The sequence below is a fragment of the Monodon monoceros genome, unplaced genomic scaffold (genome assembly GCF_005190385.1).
Source record: "Monodon monoceros isolate NGI ecotype Baffin Bay Population unplaced genomic scaffold, NGI_Narwhal_1 Super_Scaffold_19, whole genome shotgun sequence".
Classification (NCBI taxonomy): Eukaryota; Metazoa; Chordata; class Mammalia; order Artiodactyla; family Monodontidae; genus Monodon; species Monodon monoceros.
The window spans coordinates 10927251-10953383 of record NW_021703775.1 but is presented as its reverse complement, the minus strand read 5'-3'; the positions used below and the strand labels follow the sequence as shown (position 1 = coordinate 10953383).

The 26133-nt window shown below is 47.5% G+C and overlaps 1 protein-coding gene across 2 annotated transcripts in view; it reads right to left on the bottom strand.

The window, feature by feature from the left end:
- Positions 1 to 26133, bottom strand: part of MERTK (MER proto-oncogene, tyrosine kinase) — a 113632-nt gene that overhangs the window by 76111 nt on the left and 11388 nt on the right. Inside the window, exons 2-4 of one of the 2 annotated variants that reach the window (XM_029232083.1) lie at positions 13503 to 13513; positions 13093 to 13407; positions 2569 to 2669 (exon numbers count right to left, since the gene is read on the bottom strand). In XM_029232083.1, the coding sequence (XP_029087916.1) occupies positions 2569 to 2623 (55 nt within the window). In that variant the 5' untranslated portion in view covers positions 2624 to 2669; positions 13093 to 13407; positions 13503 to 13513. Of the gene's footprint in view, positions 1 to 2568; positions 2670 to 13092; positions 13514 to 26133 lie in introns of both variants that reach the window. The other variant, XM_029232082.1, reaches the window with a different exon arrangement.

The window sequence follows — 26133 nt, the reverse complement described above, 5'->3', positions numbered from 1 at the left end:
AATATAGTTCAATATCAACTATATTGTGCTATACAGGAGGTCCTTGCTGTTTATCTATTTTATATATAGTAGTGTGTTTATGCTAATCCCTAACTCCTAGTTTATCCCTTCCCTTCTTTCCCCTTCGGTAACCACAAGTTCGTTTTCTATGTCTGTGAGTCTGGTTCTGTTTTGTAAATAAGCTCCTTTGTATCATTTTTTTAGTTTCCACATATAAGTGGTATCATATGGTATTTGTCCTTCTCGGTCTGACTTACTTTACTTGTATGATAATCTCTAGGTCCATCCATGTGGCTACAAATGGCAATATTTCATTCTTTTTATGGCTGAGTAATATGCCAGTACATACACCACATCTTCTCTATCCATTCATCTGTTGATGGACACTTAGGTTCCTTCTATGTCTTGGCAACTGTAAATAGTACTGCTGTGAACATTGGGGTGCATGTATCTTTTCAAATTAAAGTGTTTGTCTTTTCCAGATATATGCCCAGGAGTGAGATTGCTGGATCACATGGTAACTCTATTTTTAGTTTTTAAGGAACCTCCATGTTGGCTGCATCAATTTACATTCCCACCAACAGTATACGAGGGTTCCCTTTTCTCCACACCCTCTCCAGTGTCTATTATTTGTAGACTTTTTTGGATGATGCCCATTCTGAACGGTGCGGTCTGCCTGTTTTTGAGGACAACCTATTTTGTGTGAGACTTTCAGGTGAGGGATAATAAATTTTAAAATCTCTACACTCGTACAGGGCTGAACACTTCTCCAAGCACATTCTCATGAAAAGAGTATAGACAGAGTTACACAGTTACAACCCCAAGATCTCCCACTATGATTCCAGAACCGGGGTCATAGGGAAGGGACGTTAAGAATAGCTCAGAGAAAACCAGTTGGTACTTATTTGGGGCATGTGACAAAAATTTAACAGATCAAGCTAACTGGCCTCAGATGTTTAAGCGGTGTTCTTTTGGGACTGGGAGCTCACAGATCTGGTCCCAGCAGGACTGATGTGGGAGTGGTAAAATGGGATTCTTTTTTCATGTTTCAAAGTTTTGCAAAACTCCATTTGCACCTAACTCATTCCTGCCCTGGGCATTTTTTTCTGGGATTTTACAAGTGAAATGTCCTCTGAATAGTTTTCCCAGATTAGCAGCAAATGTAGCAACCCTCCCCTCTGGCTGATGTGGACAGATCCCCGTGGCACTGGCTGTGCAGCCTGGGATGGGCTCAGAGCAAAGCTCCAAAAGAGACTCCTCTGAGGGGCCCCTCCCTCAGGCCTCCTGCAGCATTAGAGGGTATCAAGTTCAGGTCTACAAAAGAAAGGGTAGCACAGCAGCCTTTTTGTGGGAGATGCTTCTCGTTGAAGTTCCTTGACAAGCTAATCGCCTGCTCTAAAGCCTTTGATGAGGAGGGTCGGGAGAAAGCAGAAAAGTTGTTCTGAAGGCTCTGCACCTCAGCGAGCAGGGATGCAGAGACCCTGGAGGGCAGCCCCTAGGACAGTGGGGAGTGGCCACTTGGGGTGATAATGAAGATGCTTCCTCCTCAAAGCCTCTCTTGACAGGCCCTGCCATGGCCGAACCGGGCGTGCAAACCCCGAGATGTGCAGGACTCGGGCCCACCTGGCCTGGCTCACCTGTGCATCAGCTCACGTTCCCCACGAGACTCCAACTTCCTTGAGGGCAGAGGCTGCCTTCTCCTTGCCTGTTGCTCCAGCTCCCCCACCAAGCCCATCTCATGTCATGGCGTCGAACTGCACTGAATCACGCGCCTGACAAATCCTAGGCCCTAAAAAGGAATCCCAGGCCGAGCTGCAGGCCCAATCAAGAAGACGGCTCACTCTCCCTGATTTCACCGTCTGCATAAGCAAGACAGTAAAAGATACTGAATAATAAACATATTGGCACTTGACCAGGTGAGTGGCATCTGGCGCCAGCACTGAGAACTGGATAACAGATTGCATTTTGTTTCTTGACATAAAAAGACTTCCGTTGTTTTAAGTTGTAAATAACCTTAGGACAAGGAGGTCCACAATCTCTTTTTATCTCAGCCATAGTGCGTAGGATAGAGCTAAATCTCTAAGAATTAAGTGAATTTCGTAAGTACCTAAAGTCTGCAAAGAAGATGGCCTTGTAAAATTTCAGTGCTTATGGATTTGCAAGGTTTGCATACAGAGCTACAAATGGAATAAATTAGGAATTTGAGAGTAACATATATATGCTACTATATATAAAATAGATAAACAACAGGGACCTACTGTATAGCTTGGGGAACTATCCTCAATATTTTGTAATAGCCTATACGGGAAAAGAATCTGAAAAAGAATATATATATATATATACACATATATATATATATACACACACATATAATAAACTGAATCACTTTGCCGTATACCTGAAACTAACACAACGTTGTAAATCAACTATACCTCAATAAAAACAATTAAAAAACAAACAAACAAATGGGCATGCCAAACTCTGGAGCATTATACACGAAGCGATTAACGCAGGCTCTACAACAAACCGCCCTGTGGCAACTGGACACCCTGTGGCCTCTGGACTCACCTTGCACCTCGACGTAGATGGGGTCAGACACGATCTCGTCGTTGTTTATTTTCATCTTACAGATATACGACCCATTGTCTGAACGCTGCACACTGGTTATGCTTCCGGGAGAAACACAAAGATATTTATCGTGACGACCTTTAGAGTTCCTACTATAGGAATGGAACATTCTTCAACTTCTTTGTCCTTCGCGGTGATGATTAACATGGCTAATGTGTGTCACGTGTGTCTCAACACGGCTAGGTCACAGTACCCAGATCCTTGGTCAAACGTTACTCTAGATGTAAAGATACTTTTCTGTGAAGGTGTTTTTCAGGTGTGATGAATATTCCGACCAGTCGACTCAAAGTAAAGCAGATGACCCTCCATCGCTTGGGTGGGCCTCGTGTAGTCAGTTAAATGCCTTATGAGCATAGACTGAGGTCTTCCGAGGAACAGGAAATCCTGCCTCCAAACTGCCTTTGGGCCTCAAGGCTGCAACATCAACTCTTCCCTGGGCCTCCCACTGACACCCCACAGATTTCAGAGTTGGCAGCACCCACAATTACATTAGCCAATCCTTAAAATAAATTTCTCTCCCTCTCTTTGTGTGTGTGTGTCCTCTACTGGTTCTGTTTCTCTGAAGAATCTGGTCTAACACATATATTGTCACTTGTCTGGATTTCCATGGTAGGCTCTGTACCAGGGTTCTCTATATCAGAGTACCACCCCTCCAGACATTTTGCAAATTTGTGGAGTTGTTTTGGATGGTCACAAATAACTAGGGGCGACATTGTTTTCAGGGGCCAGGGGCGACTTTTCCACATCCCAAATGACCTTTTTTTTTTTTTTTTTTTGGTACGCGGGCCTCTCACTGTTGTGGCCTCTCCCGTTGCAGAGCACAGGCTCCGGACGCGCAGGCTCAGCGGCCATGGCTCACGGGCCCAGCCGCTCCGCGGCATGTGGGATCTTCCCAGACCGGGGCACGCACCCATGTCCCCTGCATCGGCAGGCGGACTCTCAACCACAGCGCCACCAGGGAAGCCCCCAAATGACCTTCTGAGACTAGAAGCTAATCTCACTGTACACACACACAAAGTATTTTGCCTGGTGTTAATATCCATGTCATTTCCCAGGACCATGAAAATGGAGGGCCAGTATCCCTTTGTCCTGTTTGGAACTTGGCTGTGACTCGGTCATCGTCTGGAAGATGGATCACCGACAGCACTGCTCCGTCTGCAGCTGCCATGTGCCTGGGTGCAAGTCACTGTGGACTTTATTATAATCTCTCCTGGTGTGGTCACACCCAGCATTTACATATTCACATTCATATTATTTAATTATCAATTGCCTTCCTTTCGTTTCCCTCTTATTACAGGATGAACATAAGATATCTTATATAAACAGGCAGCCTTGGCTCTAAGAGGTTCAGAGTCCTGCTTGCCAATTTCCCAATGTGTTTACAAACGGAGTTACACCACAGACGTGAAACCCGCTCTTAGCCGGGGTGGGAAGGGGTGAGACAATGAGGCACACTTTGAAATGCTCTCAGATGCTCTCCTACAGAGGATGCCTTTATTAGCCCCAAGCACTGACTTCTTCTCTGCCCATCACACACAACCAAGAAGACTGTGAATGAAGGAAAAAGAAAAAAGAAGAAAAACGTGGAGGGGTCCACCTGCCTTCCTAGCAGCTTGTTCCCCGATATAACTAGTTTATCCCAAAGCAAAATAAAATCTGTCCTCAACCTGTCAAGGGCTACGGCTTAAGGCTTAAGAGAGACCAGGAAGCTGGCAAGGTCAGAAGGGGCAGCTGCCAGGGTTATTAACACAGCACAGTCACCACCAGGAGCTGACAGGCGGCAGTGAAGGGTCCCCGGCCGCTAGAAGCCACGGTTTTCAGAACAAACACTGGACACTGTAAATACCGCTTCTCCCAACACCATCATTCTGCAGACCCCTATTAGCCTATGATAAACAGAGTAATGAAGGTACACATCAAGAATGGCATCAGGGGGCTTCCCTGGTGGCGCAGTGGTTGAGAGTCCGCCTGCCGATGCAGGGGACACAGGTTCGTGCCCCGGTCCGGGAAGATCCCACATGCCGCGGAGCGGCTGGGCCCGTGAGCCATGGCCGCTGAGCCTGCGTGTCCGGAGCCTGTGCTCCGCAACGGGAGACGCCACAACAGTGAGAGGCCCGCGTACCGCAAAAAAAAAAAAGAACGGCATGAGTCAGAACTACGAGGGCCAGAGCTGCTTGGGTTAGCATCACCTCCTTAACAGTCTCAGGATCCAGTGGTGTGACTGTCCCCTGTCCCCTGCATTTCCTGATGTGCCAATCTAAGCAGTGCCCCCATTGACTGGGAATACTCTGTCTTCCCCTCTCCCCTCATTCCTATGTAGGAGTGATATAATTCTGGAATGCACCTGATGAATGACTGTTGGACTTGGGGAGGATGCAGGGGTCAAGGAAAGGCCGGTCTCTCCATGCTTTAGGGCAGGAGCTGAATGTCACAATGCTTAGAGGTCACCAGGAGAAGACGGAAAGAGGCCTCACAGGACAAATATCTCCAAATAACGGGCTAGCTGACCCTTCCCCTAGAATCTGCCAGGATATCAAGGTGACAGGAAGGGGCTGAAGAAAGCGGGAGGGGAGCAGGCGTCTAGGACGATGCGCTGCCCATCGTGGGTAACACCTAGAGGCTGGATGGTACGACGTGGCTTTCAGCAGCTCCTGCAGATTCTCCACGGCTGACCTGTCTAGTCTTAGCAGTTCCAAGGGAAACCAAGGTTACGGCTACTGAAGAGAGGATCCTTTCTACTCATCACTTTACAAGAAGCAACATTTTCTTGAGGCAAGACTCAGGGAGGGGCTGGCTGCAGCAGACAATGAGATCTGACAGGCTGAGGACACCTACGCCCTCGGAAGACTGGGCTCTGGCTCACGGCCTGGGACCCCAGTGCCGTAGCAGGCTTGCTGCGTGACTTAGTGAGCCAGGGACCGGAGAGGAAGTGAAGGCCAGAGAGGGAGGCAGGGCACATCCCCAGGGGGACCACACCCAGCCCAGGGATGCTCAGCACTCCGGGAACCCAAGAAACCAGCAGGCAAAAATAACCTTCGGCAGCAGAAATCAGACCACACAAAAAAGTCCAGGAGTACCTTCAACTAACCAGCAAGGAAAATTCAGACTAGGAGTAAAGCACAAGAATGCAAAGGGAACGTGATCAAAACTTGGTCTTTACTCATTCGCGTCAGGCAGGATCTAGCGTCACTGGGTGAAAAGGACAACATGTCTGCATTAATTAGCAAGTCCAGATCCATCTTACCTATAGCACAGGAAACGTTTTTCACAAATAATTCTCTTGTTGCTTTCTAGACATCACGTAAAGGCTCCCAGGATGATGGCAGTGTGGGGCGGTGGGACTGGAGATGGGTGACTCGTCCCCAATCTCCTCCCTCTCCCCCGCAGAAACAGTGGGAAAGGCTCTGAGCTCAGAATAGCAACCCAGGCATTCGGACGATGACTGAGTAAGGAGTTCCAGAGAGAACACAGAAAGGGGAGGAGGGAGGCATCATTCAGGAAAATGTCCAGAACTGGCGATACGGGTCTTTCCTAACCTGACACCTAGGTGGACAGCACAGCAAGAGAGACAAGACCCACCAAGGGGCTTCACCAGGCAATGCCACACCTCTAAGACAAAGTGGAGACCCCCCAGAAGCTTCCAGAGAAAAGAAAAGCAGGTAATTTACGAGTGAATCAGAAACGTGTCATGCTTCTCAAGAACAACTCTGAGAGCGAAAAGGAAACGGAGCAATGATTTCAAGATGACAGCAGGAAATTATTTTCCTTTAAAATTCTGTATCTGGCCAAACTACCTCAAGGTGGAGGTAGGAAAAACATGGCATTTTCAGACACGTGAGGGCCCAGCAAGTGAGCAGAGGCTGGGCTCCATGCCAAGGTGACGGGGTAAAGCCAGGAAGAGGGGGAGCTGGGCTCCAGGGAACAGACGCTGGAAGTCAGCAAGAACAAGGCTCCCAAAAATGAAAGCAAAGTTGACTCAGCCACAGACCCCAGACCTGGAGGGCAACGTGTCTGGGCTGGAGGAAAAGGGACAGCTCCAGGACTGGCACCTCCAAGGAAAAACACCAGTCCTGAGAATCTGGTCATTTTGAGAGGAGATGCATTATTTTCCTTTAAAACGTGGGGGGAGAATGAGCGATTGAAACTTAGACAATTCAGTGAACCAACAGGCAAAGAAACTATTAAGTTCAGGAAAAATCAAAAAGCTCTATAACAAGTACGATGTAATTACAGTTGACTACATGATTTGGCTGAAAATAGCATTTCCATAGCCACAAAAACTGTGAACTCTGGGTACTGATTTAACCACAGCTATGAGTAGTACCCTATTAGATTAACACACCATGCTGGGGCCTGGCACAGGCATGCACACACACCACACGTACACATACACACACACACGACTCATGGACTGAATATCTCTGGAAAGCTACCCAATAAATGGGTCACCTCAGCTCCCCACTGGGAAAGAGCAAGGGGGCTGGAATGCAAGAGATAACTTTTGGACAGTTAGACTACTTTACCGTGTGCAGGCACTTAAAAAAAAAAAGTATAAGAATTCCATCAGCTTTTGGTCAAACATCTGAACAGGGGAAGACCAAAGGAACCACAGATTCTGCCACAGTGTCTAGACAGGAACCACCTGGAGAGAGCCATGGCGGTGGGACAGCAGCTGCAAAAGCCCATCACACCAGCATCCCCTCAGCTGACGTAGCCCCAGGGCATCCTACAAGGACACACAGCATCTCTCTGGCTCTCAGACCTATTACAACTAGGCTGGCCTGCTCAGAAATGGCTCGCAAGGAGTACCTAAGCTCTCAAGCCTTCTTAGAAGACATATAAAAAAGGACCAATATTGAATGAATGTCTGGAGTAGTCAAATTCACAGGTAAAGAATGTGGAATAGAGGTTACCGAGGGCTGGAGGGGAAGGGGAGCGGGGAGTTAGTGTTTCACGGGTATGGAGTTTCAGTTTGAGATGATGAAAGAGCTCTGGAGATGGATGGTGGTGACAGTGGCATAAAGGCGTGAGTGTACTCAAGGCCACTAACTTGGATATTCAAAAAGGGTTAAAATGGTAAGTTTTTTTTTGTGTGTGTGTGGTACGCGGGCCTCTCACTGTTGTGGCCTCTCCCGTTGCGGGGCACAGGCTCCGGACGCGCAGGCTCAGCGGCCATGGCTCACGCGCCCAGCCGCTCCGCGGCATGTGGGATCTTCCTGGTACAGGGCACGAACCTGTGTCCCCCGCCCCGGCAGGCGGACTCTCAACCACTGCGCCACCAGGGAAGCCCTAAAATGGTAAGTTTTATGTTATGTGTATGTTACCACAATAAAAAAATAAGCCATGAAAAGTGGAAAAAAAACTTTTAAAAGAAATACATAGACGACCCACTGATAAGCATCCTGTTTTACCCTCTGCCATCGTTCAAACGGCGCTGACAGGATTGCATGGATCACCCGAGTTCAGGATCTTGGACAAAACCTGAGCTGAAAGGAAGTCTGAATATAAAGCAAGTCCAAAAGTCTCAGGGATCAATGGCTAAAAATAACTTTTCCAGCTGATGTTGTTTGGCTCAACAAATTAGGTTCTTACTTTCTGGATGTTTGGCTGATTTCTCACGCACGATTCCATTTTGGGGTAAAGAACAGCCAGCAATGGCACCAGGCAGATGCACACCCGCACCCCGCCCCGCCTGTGGCAAGGGTCTCGGCACGCAGCGCCTGCGGGGGCGCCACCAACACAAGCGTCTCAGGCGCCAGGAGCCCGCAGGGACCCAAACTACCTACTTAACGTGTTTACCAAGAAAATGTAGGAAGAAAGTAAAATCCTTCTAGCTTTAGCTACTGGGAAGGATGCCAGAATTTAAAGAGTACTGGGAATACCTAGACTACAAAGAAAACAAACATCAAATACTTTCCCTTCTCCATAAATCACCCAATAACTAAATGTGCAGGGCCTGTCAGTTTACAGGAACATCAGCTTTTATTTTTGCTTGAGGGTGAGTCTCCCCAAGTCTTCTGATCTCAAGGCTGGTGCCTTCCTGATGAGGGAGTGTTTCCACCTAAGTGAGAGAGCTTTCTACACCCCACACCAGACTTTAGAGCTATGTCCCACAAATTACACCCTCCTCTAGAGACTTCAGGGGAAGCTCTTGGCTAAGGAGGGTCCTGGGGCTGGACGAGCTGATAACAGGCGTAGATGGGGCGGGATACTGGTTGGAGTGTCAAGGGGATGCTCAGCCTGGTGACCTAAGTCCCACAGTCTAGCAACTGCTTTCAAGTGATGTACCATGCAAGGGGTGGTGGGGGGTAAGTAGGGAGGGTGGTGTGGATTTTCAGTATTCATCACCAAGCTATCAGTTAAGAATACTCCAACCTACTAGCAGACGCTGAATGCTTCCTACAACCATTAATGAAAGATGACTCGACTCTATCAATAATAATAGACATCTAAGTGAAACGTGAACTATTAGCACAGGATAGACCCAGCTCAAGAGGGCATCTGGATTTGAAGTCCCACATCAGTTACTTCTTCCCTTGTGTATGCCACCAACCTTGGCATTTTGAAAATAATTTTTAAGGTTTTCCCTTTATAATTTCATTTGCACTCTCTATAAATAAATCTGTTTTACAATAGCAAGTTACAGTGGCATTAAAATATTAAATATTAAATAATAAAATATAAATGTTAAATATTTTGAAGACTTTTAGCAATATAGGTAAATGTTCATCATACAATAAGTGCATGAAATAAGACATACATCTGTGTAATAAAATACTAATTTGATTTCAAGCATCTTAGAGCTCTATATGCTTGGAAAAGTTTTCTTGGGGTTGTGGGCCATAGTTTCCTTCTCTGTACTTGTTTGGTATCTTCAAAGTATTTAACAAAATACATATAACTATGAAAACAAAATACATATGTAACTACTAAAATAACTTAAAAATGCACATATATAGGAGCTAAGACCAAGTAGTTTCAGAAATCTTCTGGGGATACTCTCACGCATGATGCCAAAACAAATCTCCTTTAAGCTTTCCAGGGTACATGGGACTCATGCTGAAATGCCTGTGAGCTCCTCCTATCATTCCCACCCTCCCACACCTAGTTTCAATAAACTGAGGGTTGACTACAAGATGTGGTCACCCCTGAGCAGCAGAAGTGTCCTTCCCTTGGTCCTGATGCAGGGCCCTCCTCCCCTAAAGGCCAAATCTAAAATCTGATGGCAACACTACCTTAAACACCTCAACACCACCTTAGCGCTTCTGCACTTGACATTTGAGTCTCCCTTCCCCTCCATTCTGTTCACAAGCAGGAGGACAGGGACCAGGTCTGTCCTTCGTGTCTCAATGCCCAGACGTTCAGGGCAAGGCTGGCTGATTTTATAGCTAGTAGGCAGTTGCCTGTGTTGTGATTTGAAAACAAAATCTCTATTCCTTGTGTCCAAAATGATGTCACCAGTGAATGTTCAAGCTTTCCTTAGTGTAAATTACTTATCCCATTCTTTCCTTCCTTTGGAAAGGAAAGCACTATGATGGCCACTGTGAGAGAGAGTGGAAGGAATAACAGATGAACGTTCCACTGCTTTAAATCTGCATGCCTCTTAAACTACACCTTCGACCAGGACAGGTTTTGTTTTAGGATCAAAGACCAGAAGCGTGACTAATCCTAATTTTTAGAGTGAGGAGTTTGGGAGTTTAAGTGTGGGGTGGGCAAAAGCCAAGGGTCTGCATGATATGAAAGAGAAAACATGAACCAATATCAGGCTAAGAGAGTTAAATGCAGCATCCACAATCCTGCCAGGCTTCAGCGACTCACAGCTGCTTTGTATTTAAAGCACAAGTGCAGGTGCAAACTGTGGACTCCCCGATCCGGAGACCTAATCATTTCAAAATTCATGTCCATTCTGTCCTTTTTTATTATACTAACACCTTATAGAAAAATGGTTCCGTGATCTAACTTAAAATACTTTGTTTTTCTTTATAGTTCCTCTGACCCCTGCCTATATACGGACATCTATCTTTTGCACATTCCCTTAAATAAACGTGGTCCATGCCGGTCCTGTTAGTGGCAACTCCAGCAAAGTTGCAGGCTAACGAATTCCTGATAAAATGGCATCTATTGAAAACCTAGAACTAGTGTTTAACTCTTCACTGTTTCTGGGACCCAGAGTGGATTTCCTTAGGGCCCGTGAAGATTTGAGAAGAGAGGATACTGCAGGTGTGCATATCAGGCTCCCTGGTTAAGGATGACCAGCTTACTACCTAGTGATCCTGGGCAAGACACCCTACTCTTAAGGACCTCAGGGTCCTCATATAAAAGACATCAAATTAGGGTCTCCAACATCCTCCTCTCTTGGGAAGAAATTACACAAATATTGATAATCTTGATCAAGTCACTATAATTTACTTCACTGAATCACCCACAGCTACAGTGCTGCCTGTACATTACTTTAATCAAGTTGGAGAATATTCTAATGGTGGACTTACTGCTGTTCCAGATATCACTCAGTTCAGCTGAGTGTCCATCCTTTGCAAGAATTCTGATCACGAAATTTGCTTAGTTGGGAGGTCACGTAAGATTTTTTTCTCTTCCAAATGAGTTTATGAGAGTTCAGCCGAATACATTTTTCTCTAAAGTTCTCAAAATATCACCCAGTCACCTTCTGAACTCTAAAAACATCAGTTCAGAATATGACACTGTCTAAGTTTAAAAACTCTCCAAGTCTTTTGAATATCTAATGGCCCCTTAGAGCACACCTAGAGCTGCCAGTCAGGCGGTCCAAACCCATCTCCTTGGCAAGAAGACCAGGGAAGATGCAGCGGCTCACCCACGGTCTCATGGGGGCCGGTGGCAGGACCCCCACTGGGGACTCGCAGCCCAGAGAGCAAGGCTGTGCTTTCCTCCTAAATGACCCCGGGTGAGACGAACGGGCCAGCTTTTTGTTTCTCTGAGCCTTTAAACCTCATTCATTATGAAATGGTGATTTTAGTTCTCCCATCAGAAGTTGTGTCTATATAATGGAAAAACATCTGTGTTTTGTAGTTGATGGAGAAAAAAATATAGTCATGGGCAAGACACCCGAGTCTTGACACTGGCGGAGAATGGCAGCCCGAGAGACCCAGCCAGAGGTTAAATCGACCAACGGGAAATGCGGAAATTGTTTTCTTTCCTTGATGATGACCAAGATAACTTGGAAAATGCTAAAAAGGGGGTCATCTTATGGATGTGTTGACACGCTAAACTCTAACTGGAGTCATCAGGTCTGTGGTAACTCCGAGGTGGTTTTCTGAAAAGGAAACACACAATGATTCACCAGAAGACATGACACAGTCTGGAAGAGGCCCAAACATCAGGTTGGAGAAAGTGAAAACACAGCAGATCAAAGAGGGCTCCACTCGGAGTGGAGGAATCCCAGAGAAAAGCCTCCTGAGTCAACACTGCCGGGCTCCGAATTCATTTTGAAACTTTAGTGACCACAGTCCACCTAATTCTAAAACTGTACATGCCAGGAAGTCCTGGTGTAAACACAAACAAACAAAACCCCTCCTGGCTAAGAGGAAAGAGTAGAGAATGAAAAGGGACGGTGAGAAGAGAAGCAGCTGTCTGTCTCCAGTATCTGTGGTATGAGGACTCAATCCTTGGGACGATGGATTATTCCACATTTATGTCCTGGCCTGGCTTATCCTTGTCACCCCCTCCAACTCATCGGGCCTGCCCCTGCCAACACAAAGTGGAATGCTGAGATGGTGAGCCACGTGGCCGAAGATCTGTCTCAATTCCCCGGACTTCACACTTTCCGCCTCCTTCCTACCCCAACAGGAGGGCAACATCTGCAGCCGCAGGGGGTGCTGGGAGAGGGAGAAGGGAGAGGAGATAGGGCAAACGAAAGGGGTGGAGGGCTGCCTTGTTTCACAAGTTCCACGCCCACCTGGTGAGTCAGATGTCTCCTCCTGCCAGGTAGGAACACTGCTCTCACTCGCTGGGAGAGCTCTTGAGTCCAGCAGGCCTTGACAGGACTTACAGGCCAGCTGGGAAGAGCATTTGATCACCAAGAGTTCCAGTAGGGCCAAAAGCCAATAGAAAAGAAATCAGCAATACGATCAGCTATTAATCTACACTCTAACTGGACCAGTGGGTCCCTAACACAGAAAACAGAAGGCTGTTATTTCTTTACAAGCCTTTTGCTTTTGAATCAGCAAAAGCACAACAACTTTTTTTTTTTTTTTTTTGCTGTACGTGGGCCTCTCACCGCTGTGGCCTCTCCCGCTGCGGAGCACAGGCCCCGGATGCGCAGGCCCAGCGGCCACGGCCCACGGGCCCAACTGCTCTGCGGCACGGGGGATCCTCCCGGACCAGGGCACGAACCCGCGTCCCCTGCATCGGCAGGCAGACTCCCAGCCACTGCGCCACCAGGGAAGCCCCACAACAACATTTTAAAAGAAAGGAAGAAAGAACACTTACCTGAAGGAAGCGATGATTGCTGTAACTTCATCATCTGGATAAAATTGAGTAATTGCATGATGGGCCCCCAGCAATTCCTTCCCATCTTTCCACCAAGAAATAGTTGCACTGTCCTGGTATATATTAGGTATGTTGATCGAGCAGTTAAACTTGACATCTTTGTGTTCAGAAAGTATTATGTGGCCAACTGTGTGATTAAACGCAAGAGGCAGTAGGGACGTGGACCTGGCGGAGGTCACTCCGGGAAGGGCTGCATTTCTGGTGTGCGGTCTTCCAGGCTGGATGGGTGGAAACGTGGAGGTGGGCTGGAACCCACTGGTGTGAGGAAAGGAAAATGGTGTGTGGTCAGTCTGCAGGCTTTCCGGGAAAGATTCGGGGAACAGCGGGTTGGGCTTGGTTTCTTCGCTCACCTCAGTGACAGCTGCAAAACAGAAGATTGGATTTTTAGCCTTTTAAATAATGGAGTTTTCCAAGTAGGTCCCCAACTTAACAGGCCATGATGAGAGAGTGACGGGCATCCTAAATGTCCTCAGAAAGCATGAGCGGAATTTATTTAACACACACGAATAGTGTGAATACTCTCTTTCACAAGTTCATTCATTCGCTTACTTCCTTCTTTCTAAAGAATACGTAAGAAATATAATGCCCCCGTCAAAATTTTTTCTTTTTTTAAATTGAGACATAATTGATATATATATATATAACATATTTGTTTCAGGTTACAATGCAGTGATTCCATACTTGTATATTTTGCCAAATGATCGCTGCAATAAGTCTACTTAATATCCATCACCACACCTAGTGAGACACTTCTTTTTCTTGTGATGAGAACTTTTAAGATCTACCCTCTTAGCAACTTTCAAATATATGATACCGTACTATTAACTACAGTCAGCATTAACTCCATTACATCGCCAGGACTTACCTATTTTATAACTGGAAGTTTGTATCTTTTGACCACTTCACCCATTTTTTTTTTTTGGCCACCGTGCTGCATGGCATGTGGGATCTTAGCTCCCCAACCAGGGATCGAGCCCGTGCCCCTTGCATCGGAAGCACGGAGTCTTAACCACTGGCCCGCCAGGGAAGACCCTCACCCAGTTTTTGCAATTCGTGACTCATTCCAAATCCCTCATACCCATCTCACCAGCATGGCAGGCAGGTGATGGCGCCTGAGATCACCTTCCTACTGTCTGCTCAGTCACAAGACTATGCTTGGCCAACAGTCTTGCAAAGGCTGCTACTGGTCACAAAGGGGCGAGTTTACAATTCTTGTGCCTCAGCATGACCCACCCTAAGCATGGGGGAAAAAAAATCAACATGTGCTTATGTCACCAGCTATAGAATGACTTGGAGCTTCCAGCAAAATGCTTTCCTGCAGGAAGAGACCTGGAAATACTTTGATTTCATCTGACCCACAAGAATTTCTAAAAATATAGGCTCACATCAGTTGTACTTTTAGTTTTTTTTTTTTTTTTTTTTTTTTTGGTGGTACGCGGGCCTCTCACTGTTGTGGTCTCTCCCGTTGCGGAGCACAGGCTCCGGACGCGCAGGCTCAGCGGCCATGGCTCACGGGCCCAGCCGCTCCTCAGCACGTGGGATCCTCCCGGACCGGGGCACGAACCCGTATCCGCTGCATTGGCAGGCGGACTCTCAACCACTGTGCCACCAGGGAAGCCCGTACTTTTAGTTTTAATGGCATTTTTGGAACGTACATTCTATACTAGTTGTAATTTATTCAAATACATTGACCACGGGTGGTGAGACAGGCAGGGAGGAGAGACACAGGCTGGCACCTTGTGGGTGAGTGATGGGGGGTACACAGAGGCGCCTCATGCCTCCTGCCATGCTCAGGACGTCATGCCCTCGTGCGCTCCTGAGTGCGTGTGTGCAGGGGGTGCAGACTTAGCAAACAAGAACAAAAGACACCCAGTTAAACTTGATAAACAACAAGTAATTTTTAGTATAGGGACTTCCCTGGAGGTCCAGTGGTTAAGACTTCTCCTTCCAGGGGCTGCAGTTTCGATTCCCGGTCGGGAAACTAAGATCCCACATGCCTCGCGGCCAAAAAACCAAAACATAAAACAGAAGCAATATTGTAACAAATTCAATAAAGACTTGAGAAATGGTCCACATCAAAGAAAAAAAAAATCTTAAAAAAATTTTTTGAGTATAAGGATTCAGTTAAGTACTCATTGGGTGAATGGAGGTACAAGCAGATTTGGGAGCAAAAGCGGGGATCTGAGAATTTATACCTCTGGCTTCCTCCCTGCAGGTCACTCTGGACCACACTTATCCCTGAATGGAGGGCCAGGGCTCCTGCCAGGGAGTCCTCTCCATCCAGCTCTCTCTCCCCGACCAGGTCAACTCTCACAGTTGCTGCATTTGGGAACTGCGTCCGGGGGTGAACGCCAGGTTGGAGGACAAGAGGTTTCACTATAAGAAACCAGCGAGAGCTCATTGCTTGTCCTTGAGGCTGAGGTCTCGGGGGCTCTGGGAGTGCAGGGGTTCTCTGCCAGCTCTGGGGGAGGGCTTTGTGGGCCGGCTGCTGGCTGGCCTTGAGCTCAGTCGTCCAGAGAGATTAGTGTGCTGTGACAGGAGTGGTGATTTATTCCAAGGAGTGGAGGTCAGGGTGATTCTGCAGAGAGGGGCCCCTGCCTCTCCTGTCGTCCCCACGCCAGGCAAACTTTATGTACAGGGATGGTAGGAAGAGGTGAAGCCCATCTTCTCTGATTTGGGGGGGTCCCTTCTGCAGTAATGGATGCTCCCCATCTTGTCTGATTTGGGGATCCCTCTGCAGTAATGGCTGCTCTAGCTATTTATCTTATGCCTGTAGACCCTCCTCAGAACACTCTTTTTCTACAGGCTTCAAAGCACTTAAGTTCACCTCTGCCTCTTGGAGGCAAACTTACCTGCAGTCTTTCCTATTTCTTGAGGTGGGGAGTCAGGGGTTTTGTCCAAATAACTTTTTTTTTCTTGTGTGTTAAATATAAGGCAAAAAAGTAGAGTGGGAGAAACAAATGATGCTTCCTTTGGTTTGTTTAATTTCCTTAAAAACACTGAACATTCCTGGGACTTCCCTGGTGCTCCATTGGTTAAGACTCTGCCTTCCAATGCAGGGGACACAGGTTCAACCCCCGGTTGGGGAACTAAGATCCCACATGCGGTGGGGCCACTAAGCCTGTGCTCTCTGGAGCCCGTGAGCCACAACTAGAGAGCCCACGTGCCGCAACTACTGAGCCCGCACACTCTGGAGCCCACCTGCCACAACTAGAGAGAAGCCCCGCACGCTGCAGGGAAGAGCCCGCGCACCACAATGAAAGTTCCCGCACGCCGCAACTGAGACCTGACGCAGCCAAATAAATAAATATTTAAAAAAAAATTGAGCATTTCTAATTATAAAGGTAACACAAGTCTGTTGTAAAAAGTTCAAATATTTATGGGAGCACAGAAAGTATAAAATGGAAACCTGTTTTGTAATCCCAACCGTGCAAGATAACCTCTGGTTATAGTTTGGGGTATAAGCGTTAGTTTACTATGAGCTGCTCACTGAACGAACTAATGGCAAAGCCATCCAGTCAGATGACATCACTGAAACTGGGGAGCAGTCAAACCCCGTAATCACTATGGATGGTTTAAAAGGTAACTGATCTCCACAATTTCATTTGCCAGAAGCTGGTAGTATGATTGAATTGCCAACAGATATTTATATAACAGCACCTCCAGGTCTAAGATTTGCTGTGACTGTCCAATGGGATACGGAAAGTCACTTGCCCCAGAAGATAGGCAGCAGAGGGTCCCAGGAGTTAAAGGGGGGAGGGGACACAGCTAACTGTGTGCTCGTGGGAGGCTTTCCCTGATCTCCCCACCGCCACCCTGTCTAGTTAAACCTCCCAGGTCAGGTGCTGGGACCCTCCCCTTTGTAACATCTGTAATTTCTCATTCAATTCTTTCTCCCCTGCCGGGTTGACTGAAAGTCCCCCACACTGTAGTCAGTTCCTCGGAGGTGCTCAAAATAGGTTTGTTGAATGAATAGGTAAGGGCATGAATTAAAGGAGGGGTAGGGGAGGGTTGACAGGGTTTCAAGGGGCAGAGGTGGTGGAAAACTGGAGTGAAAGGAAGAGGCCCTCATAGTTTGGGAACACCAGTTTAGCTGCAGGGTGGTGCTTCTGTGCTAGGAGAAAAATGAGAGATACAGTGAAATGAGGCTGAACGTGGAGAGCCCTGAATCGCCGCGGAGGGAATAGGGATTCCTGGAAGGTTTCTGAGCAGTGGAGGGAGAAGATCAGAGCCATGCTTGACCGGGGCGTGGACATCTGCCTGAGAGGGAGGAAGGAGGGGGCCAGGACGTAGGAAACACGGCAGGAAGGTATCGGAGCCCTAACTACGGGAGGGGCCAGGACGTAGCAGGAAGGATGCAGGAAAGAGAAGAGGGGCTGATCCCAACAGCGTCCTCGAGTACTGCCATCACGTCAAAAAGAAAGGTCAGTTTCAGATGCAAACCACTACATACAGAATGGATAACCAACAAGGTCCTACTATGTAGCACAGGGAACTATATTCAGTATCTTTCATATTCTTTCAGAATATGAAAGAATCTGAAAAGGAATGTATATATAGGTATAACTGAATCATTTTGGTGTACAGCATTAGTTAACACAACATTGTAAATCAGCTATACTTCAATAATTAAAATATATATATATTAAAAAAAAAAGATACGTCAGTTTGACACCAAATGTTTAGGAAGGGCGTAACACAGGGCAGCTCTCAGGAGTGGACACCTGGCAGCTTTATCCTGGCCATTGCTTGGATAGTGTGGCCCCCATAGGGAAAATGGGGATGTAATAATAATGGTGTCCCACAGGGTTGCGGTTAGGAATAAAGGAGTCATTACTATGTTTGGCTCATAGTAAGCGCTCATAGTTATTATTACTTCTATTACTTTCTCTTTGTATCAGTAAAACCTGCCACGGCCCAGTACTTGAGAACTGCTGATCTAAGGGGTTGACGCTGAGGGCTGAACATACACGCATGCTTGGTGAGGTTCTCACTGCGCAGCTTTGGCAAGGAGTGGGGTGGGGATGGGGTGTTGCCCCGCATAGTTTTCAGTGTAAACGGTGCTTTACAGTATGTGCTGTGCAGTGCATAACCTCGCCAGCTGTATATGGGGGCCTTGACTGAATACGGATAATGTGGGAAAAGGCAAGATGAAAACGATTCCAAGGTTTTGGACCCCAAAGTCAGGGCAATGATCGATTAGAAATTACATTTTAAGCTGCTAATTTTTCAGTGTTCTGACTACTTCAGTTGTATAATGTCCCTACCCCTGTTTTTCCTCACAGAAGTGGAAGACTTTAAAATTATTTTGTTGGTGGGGCGAGGTAGTGACAGTAGGAGGATGCGATCAGACCAAACATTTTTTAAACCTTTACTTTTCATTAACGTGTTCTTGTTAATTCATTTTCAAGATGACAAAAGCAAACGTGGTAGGCCTGTTTGATGATCCCCATTGCGGAGACAATGTTTTTAGCCAGAGTCAGAGGTGTATTAAAAGCCCACAGTCAGAGACTTAATGAGAATATGGTCCTCTCTCCACGGCACACGTGGAAAAGCAGGCTGCCGCTGGAATTCACGAGAAATCTCCCCCTTCCCTTCCCCACTCCCATCTTCTGTCACGGTTATTTTCTCATGTGGACGGGACAGCGGCTAAAGTGGGAAGTTTGGCCTCACAGGCAAATGCAGCTGAACAACTTGGATAAATGGCCTCCCACTCAGGCCCAAGAGCAGCTTGTCCACATGTTCCAGCAGTTCATCCGCCCACCCCAGGGGGCCACATCCATCCAGTCCTGGAGTTGGTCGTGGAGCGCCCCTGCTGTGTGCCCCTGTGTTTCCAATGACCACCCAGGCCTTGACCAGATTCCAAGGCCAGCTTCCTAAAGACAAGGACTGTGTTACCATCATCTTCCTCCAGTGCTCAGCACGGGGACAGGCCCAAGGGATGTGATTAGCAACTGTTTCTTCAGCCAACGAGTAAAGTGATTAGACCTATGGTCCATTGTTTGAGGTTTGCCTTGTTTTTCTGAACAAATTTGCCTGCAGATTCCTTGAGGGCTGGAGGCGGTATCCTCTGAACCCAGCCTGATGCCTGGCACGGAGCTGATATGCAGTGAACACCTACAGAATAAATGGGTGTGACACAGGCAGGGACACTGCTGTGGCTAGGAGTGGGACTGTGGTGGGTCTGTAGCCAGGCCTCTGTAGCAGCATCTCCTCCCCAAACCACCTGCAGCTGCGGTGGGGCAGATACTGAGGACCACAGCCTCCTAGACTCAAAACTGGTCAACGAGGGGATGCTAGGGAAGGAGCTATTTTCTGAACTATAAACAGAGCTGCCATACGATCCCACTCCTGGGCATATATCCAGAGAAAACTCTAATTCAAAAAGATACATGCACCCCTATGTTCACAGCAGCACTGATCACAATAGCCAAGACATGGAAGCAACCTAAGTGTCCATCGACAGACGAGTGGATGTGGTACACGTATACAATGGAATGTTACTCAGCCATAAAAAAGAATGAAATAATGCTATTTGCAGCAACATGGATGGACCTGGAGATTATCATACTAAGTGAAGTAGGTCAGAGAAAGACAAATATATGATATCACTTATATGTGGAATCTAAAATAGGACACAAATGAACATATCTACAAAACAGAAACAGACTCAAGGACATAGAGAACAGACTGTGGTTGCCACGGGGCGGGTGGGGGAGGAAGGATTGGGAGGGAGTTTGGGAATAGCAGACGCAAACTATTATATACAGAATGGATAAGCAACAAGGTCCTACTGTATAGCCCAGGGAACCATATTCAGTATCCTGTGATCAACCATAGTGGAAAAGAATATGAACAATGTATTTATATGTGTATAACTGAGCCACTTTGCTGTACAGCAGAAATTAATACAACATCGTAAATCGACTATACTTCAATAAAATAAATTTTTAAAAGTAAGCTATTTTCTGTGTGATCGAGTAGCGCATCCCACCCTTAAATCCATGAATATTTGCTGAGTGCTTGCGGAGCGTGCATGATGGCAGACGGGTTGGTGGGCAGTGATGCTTGGGTGTTGGCCAGCAACTCTGTGGTTAGAGAGCCAAGGCCCACCCAGTCCCTGGATGCCTGACCCATGACCTCAGGAAAGCTCTGTCATGCTCTGACCCCCTGCAAGGACAGGAGTACCCGGCGGGGTGGGAGACGATCAGATGATCAGTGCCTCCACAGACACCAGCCGCTGCTGTGACTGGCCTGCAGCTGAACCCGGCCTTTGACCACACAAAGGAGGAATTTCTGGGCCTTGTGGGAATGAGCGCTGGGACTAATGGGGAAGGTCTGTCTTAGACAATGCATACAGAATGGCAACACTGGAGCAACATAATTGCCACCCATGAATGAGAGGAAAAAGCATACTTCAAGTCTGTGAAGTAACCCCCCTCAGCCTGCACCCCACTTTTTGACTCGAGCATTTGACTTCTTCTTGGTCGAAGTGCTTTGCAAAACAAGCTTCACCAGCAGAACTGCGACCCCCCGCCCCCAGTCCTTTCTGTTAAGTGGGCATCGATGCAACCATTAAAGAGAGCTCTAAGGAATCTCTTCAGGGCTGGTCTTCACCACTCTTTCCCAGCATGAGCTCCTTTAGATTTTTTTTTTTTTTTTTTTTTTTGCGGTACGCGGGCCTCTCACTGTCGTGGTCTCTCCCGTTGCGGAGCACGGGCTCCGGACGCGCAGGCTCAGCGGCCATGGCTCACGGGGCCCAGCCACTCCGCGGCATGTGGGATCCTCCCGGACCGGGGCACGAACCCGCGTCCCCTGCATCGGCAGGCGGACTCCCAACCACTGCGCCACCGGGGAAGCCCCGCTTTAGATTTTTACTGAAGCTTCAGGATCGCAGCCCAAGGTGGATAGAGGAAGCGGCGGCTGCTGAAATCGCAGGTCCCGGGGTATTAGGCGGAATGGCAACCTCACGCCGCCCCCTGACCCTGGAGTCCCTCTAAGCTGCAAAAGGGGGGTTGGGCAGGGCGGCAGCTGCGCGGGAGGGAGAGTGCAGGCTGGTGTTATGTGCCATCAGCCTTCTTTACTACCCCGAAGACCTGGGAAGGAACCAGAAGCACCTGGGCCGGCTGGGTCAAATAACAGCAGGGCTGCAGTGCCAGCCAGTGGGAGCCACACCGGGTTCTCCCTACTCCTTCTCAGACAACAGAACAGGTGGGGACATGAGCCGAGCTCTCTGAAGTTCAGCCTCAAAATCCGGAGACCCAGAGGCGGCTGCACGAGGGAAGACTTATCCTTGAACTCCTAGGGGTTCTTTGCTCCCCACCGCGGAGCAGAAGGAGGATGCACTTTGGTCCAGGCGCTAAGGGTTCCTCGGCCTCGCTGCCCACGGTGGGATCTGCTATCAAGCAGGCCCCAGCGGTTGGGAGGAGAAAGGCCCCATTCTGGGGCGGGTTTGCAGTTTACAGAAAAGGCTTTTTGGCATCTGGAATCCTGTTTGTGTCCACTCCCCGTCCCTCTCCCTTGTCACACCCTGTGTCGGCGCCCCCCACCCAGGAGAAAGGGCTGTTATGTGGACCAGAGCCGCCCCATTCCATGTGTGCCCCCCAGGCCGATGTTTGAATCGTGTCCGTGAGCGCTTCGCTGTCACCTGGTTAAAAACTCCTCCTCTCACCCCCGAAGATGGCTGAGGCCAAACCCTGAACAAGCAGAAACTGTCTACTTAGAATCATTTCACTTTATGCAAACGCAAAGGATTCTCAGTTGATAAAGCGTAGCAACACTGAATGAGAGGACATTTTAAAAAACCCTTCAACCTGAAATCACCTGACCTGATTGTCCCCAAATTGTAAATGGTAAAAATTAACTTGAGTGCACAGCACTCCGCCACTTGGAGAGAATTAAAAAGAAGAAGGGCCATTCATGGGATAAATGCACCTAGCACAGGAAAAGTGCAGGCAGAAACCGAGAGCTGACCTGAGGGAAGGGGCCCCGGCAGGGGCTTTACCGGAAACAAAGGGGAGTAATTGGTGGGTTGCATGTGTCTGGAGGGGTCACAGCCTCAGCAGAAAAAAAGCAGAGGTGACAGTGAACCACTGAGATGCCTGCACAGGGTAGAAAGTGGGGTTGGTATGAAACATGGTGTTGGTGAGTCAGATTTTCTACACAGCCTCCGGTGGGCGGGCACCAGGTTGCCAGATAAGAAACGGGATGCCCCACTTACACTTGGATTTCAGATAAACAATGCCTATGTGGGTTATACTTAGCTAAGTAAACGCAACTTAGTATCCTTTAGCACAAACCAGCTGGAGCCAGAGCCCAGCGAGTTCACTGTCGCCCTCCCCCTAGGCTGGCCTCCTGGGGCCTAGAGCAGGATGAGGAAGGGGTGTAGAGGGGCAAACAGGGACCCCAACACACCAAGCAAGCTAGCCAACCTCTCTGTGCCCTCACGTGGAGGATGTGCGGTGGCTCAGGCCTCTGAGCCAAACGCATGATTATCAGGTTGACTCCTCACTCCCCCTGGGCCCCTAATGCATTGGCTCCAAAAAAAAAGACTCCAAGGAACTCAAAGGGCTTTAGGCAGCCCCCCATAACCCCCTTCAGCCTGCACCCCACTTTCTGACTTGAGCATTTGACTGTTTCTTTTTTTTTTTTTTTGCGGTACGCGGGCCTCTCACGGTTGTGGCCTCTCCCGTCGCGGAGCACAGGCTCCGGACACACAGGCTTAGCGGTCATGGCTCATGGGCCCAGCCGCTCCGCGGCATGTGGGATCTTCCCGGACTGGGGCACGAACCTGCGTCCCCTGCATCGGCAGGCAGACTCTCAACCACTGCGCCACCAGAGAAGCCCCATTTGACTGTTTCTTGATAGAAGTGCTTTGCAAAAGAAGCTTCCCCAGCAGACTGCGACTGACTGACTCTTTCCCATCATTTTCTAACTCTCCACCGTGCTTTCAAAACCAGCAGAACATCAGGATCTCTAGGGAAGCTTTTAAAGCTCTGATGCCTAGGTTTCACCCAGAGCTTGAATTAGCTGGCCAGCAGTGCAGCTTAGGCATCTCGGGATTTTAAAAAACCTCCTCTAGTGATTCTACAGGAATTAGGGTCAGACCTAATTCCTAGAGAATTAGGGAATGGATCCATCCGGTGGACCAAATCCTCTTGTTGGGGGGGGGGGTGCTCCTGAGGGTTTAGACCTGATGCTTAGAAGCCATGTGGCTTGGGAGCGTGGGAAGAACAAGAACTCTGGTGCCTGAGTTCAGTCCCAGCTCTGCCACTCAGAGGCCAGACGCCAGTCCCTTGTCCTTCTGAGATTCAGTATCCTCATCTGTGAAGGAAGACAGGTAACACCTCCTTCTCTCAGAGATCAGAGCAGAACACTGCACACGGAACACTGCGCAGGCACACAATCCATGCCAGTTATGGCTTTCATAACATGAAACATCTGATCTGCCTTGTTTCAAAGGTGCAACTAGTCATGTCTGGACTATCAAAGGCCAACATATGGAACCGATTATGCTGACTTAGATCCTTCAGCCTCTTGCAGTGAAACAGGAATATATGTTTACCCAACCAAGGGTGGCTTTCCTTCTCTTTCCCCTTTGGCAGCATGCCAAGTGTCACAGAAAGGCTGAGGGGACACTTTCTGGCCAGGGTTGTGAAGCAGCCGCCCCCCTGGTCCCTGGGTCATCTGGGGCTGCTTCTCCGCAAGAACCAGCTATGGTTTTCACAAGACCCAGGAGAGACGCTCTGTCCCCAAGTTTAACTCCTCTGTCCTGCCACCCCTGACACACATCCTCCAGCCTACCAATACCTGAAATCCTATTAATTTTAGTCTTTCTTTTCAGAAAAAAGTATTTCCTTCCTAAAACGTGACCGTCGCTAAAGACCAAACACCTTAGCAAGCACAGTTTGTCCAAGTCTTTCTTAAGTGACAGAGGGCACAGAATTCCCTCCAAAAACAGAGTAGATGGACTTTCCCCTATTTCTTCCACTAAGTACACCTAAAAACACCGGGCATTATATTGATATATAAAACGAACATTTTTTAAAACCCTGAAGAGTGGACAGATGGTAAACCAACTAGGGACCTCAGGACCCAGGAACAACATGGTGACGAATTCCCTGGGTCTCCTTTTGTCCTTTGTGTCCCAGATTTGGAAATGCTAACAGGCAAAGACAAAAAACAACAACAAAAGCCTGCTATCTCTAGTCAAAGGACTAGGAAAGGGCGCCTCAGCAAGACAGAAGGCTTTTAAACAGTAAACTGCTCTCCTCCAGGCAAACAGCCCAGGAAAAACCACGGCCCCATCCCCACCCATGCCAGAAAAGATCAAGTGGGGAGCCTAGACTTGGACCCTTCCCAGGCTGTATAGAGGTGCCACAAATGTTCCACTGGCTGGTATCAGAGCGGGCCAAGGAGGGAACTGGCACTTTCATCCCTACTGGTTGGTGTTAGTAAAGCCCACGTGGGGAGCCTCGACTTTTACTCCCACATGGCATTAACAAGGCATCTCTCCTCGTCCCCAGCAGGGTGGTATGAGAGGAAGCCTAGTAGAGATTCAGGGCTTTCACTACTCCCTAGCGTCGGTGGAGGTCAGGTGGGGAACAGGTGGAAAGTAATCAGGCACTCCTACCCCTCCCTCAGCCAGAACTCCCACCCCACCCCTGACCAGCAGTAATGAGGATGAGGACCAGCCCATACTTAGATGTCAATGGAGGCTGAGTGGGGAACCTGGAATTCTACCCCCACCAGGCAGTGAGGCCCCCTACCACGGCGTTTCAGAGAAAACCAAGTAAAACAAAAGACAAATAAGAGTCAGTCTCATAGTACCCCAAATGTCTAGGCTTCAATTAAAAAATTCTGTCTGAAACTGAACGAAATACAAACACCAAGATGACAGGGAATTATCTGAAAAAGCTTTTAAAGAAGGAATCATAAAAATACTTCAATGAGCAATTACGAATATGAAACACATGAATAAAATAGGAAGCCTTAGCAAATAAATGCCAAGTCTCAGTAAAGAAAGAGAAGATTGAGAAGAGAAACAAATGGGAATTTTTGAACTAAAAAATACAATAACCAAAATAAAAAACTCAGTGGATGTGCTCAACAGCAGAATGAAGGGGCAGAGGAAAGAATCAGCGAACCAGAAGATACAGCAATAGAAAATTATCCAATCTGAACAACAGAAAAAACTGAACAGAGCCTCTGCAACCTGTAGGACTATATTACTGAAGAGTTAACATTTGTATCATCAGAGTCCTGGAAGGAGAAGACAAAGATGGCAAGGCTGAAAAAGCGCTTGAAGAAATAATGGCTGAAAACTCCCCAAATATGACAAAAGATATAAACCTACAAAATTAAACATCTGAATGAACCCAAAATAAGATAACCCCTCAAAATATCCACAGCAAGGTACATTATAATCAAAATTCTGAATACTAAAGACAAAGAAAACATTTTGAAAGCACTGAGAGAGAGAGATGACACCTTACCTATAGGGGAAAACCAATTCATATGACAGTGAATTTCTCATTAAAAACCATGGAGGATAGAAGGAAGTGGCCATTTTCCTAAGTGATGAGAGAAAAGGAATGTCAACTCAGAATTCTTCTGGAATGAAGGGGAAATCAAAATATTCTCATATTAAGGAAAACTAAGAGAATTTGTCATCAGCAGACCTACTCTAAAAGAATAGCTAAAGGAAATTCTCTAAACAGAAAAGAAACAATAAAAAAAGAAAACCTGAATCATCAGGAGGGAGGAAAAAACACAGAAAGCAAGAATACTGGTCAATACAATAGAATTTCTTCCTCCTCTTGATTTTTCTAAACTACATCTGATGGTTGAAGAAAAACTGTAACACTGTCTGATGTGGTTCTATATATGAAGAGGAAATATTTAAGATAATTATGCTTTAAATGGGGGAGGTAAAGGGACTTAGAAGAAGGTAGGGATTCTATAATTCACTTGAACTGGTAA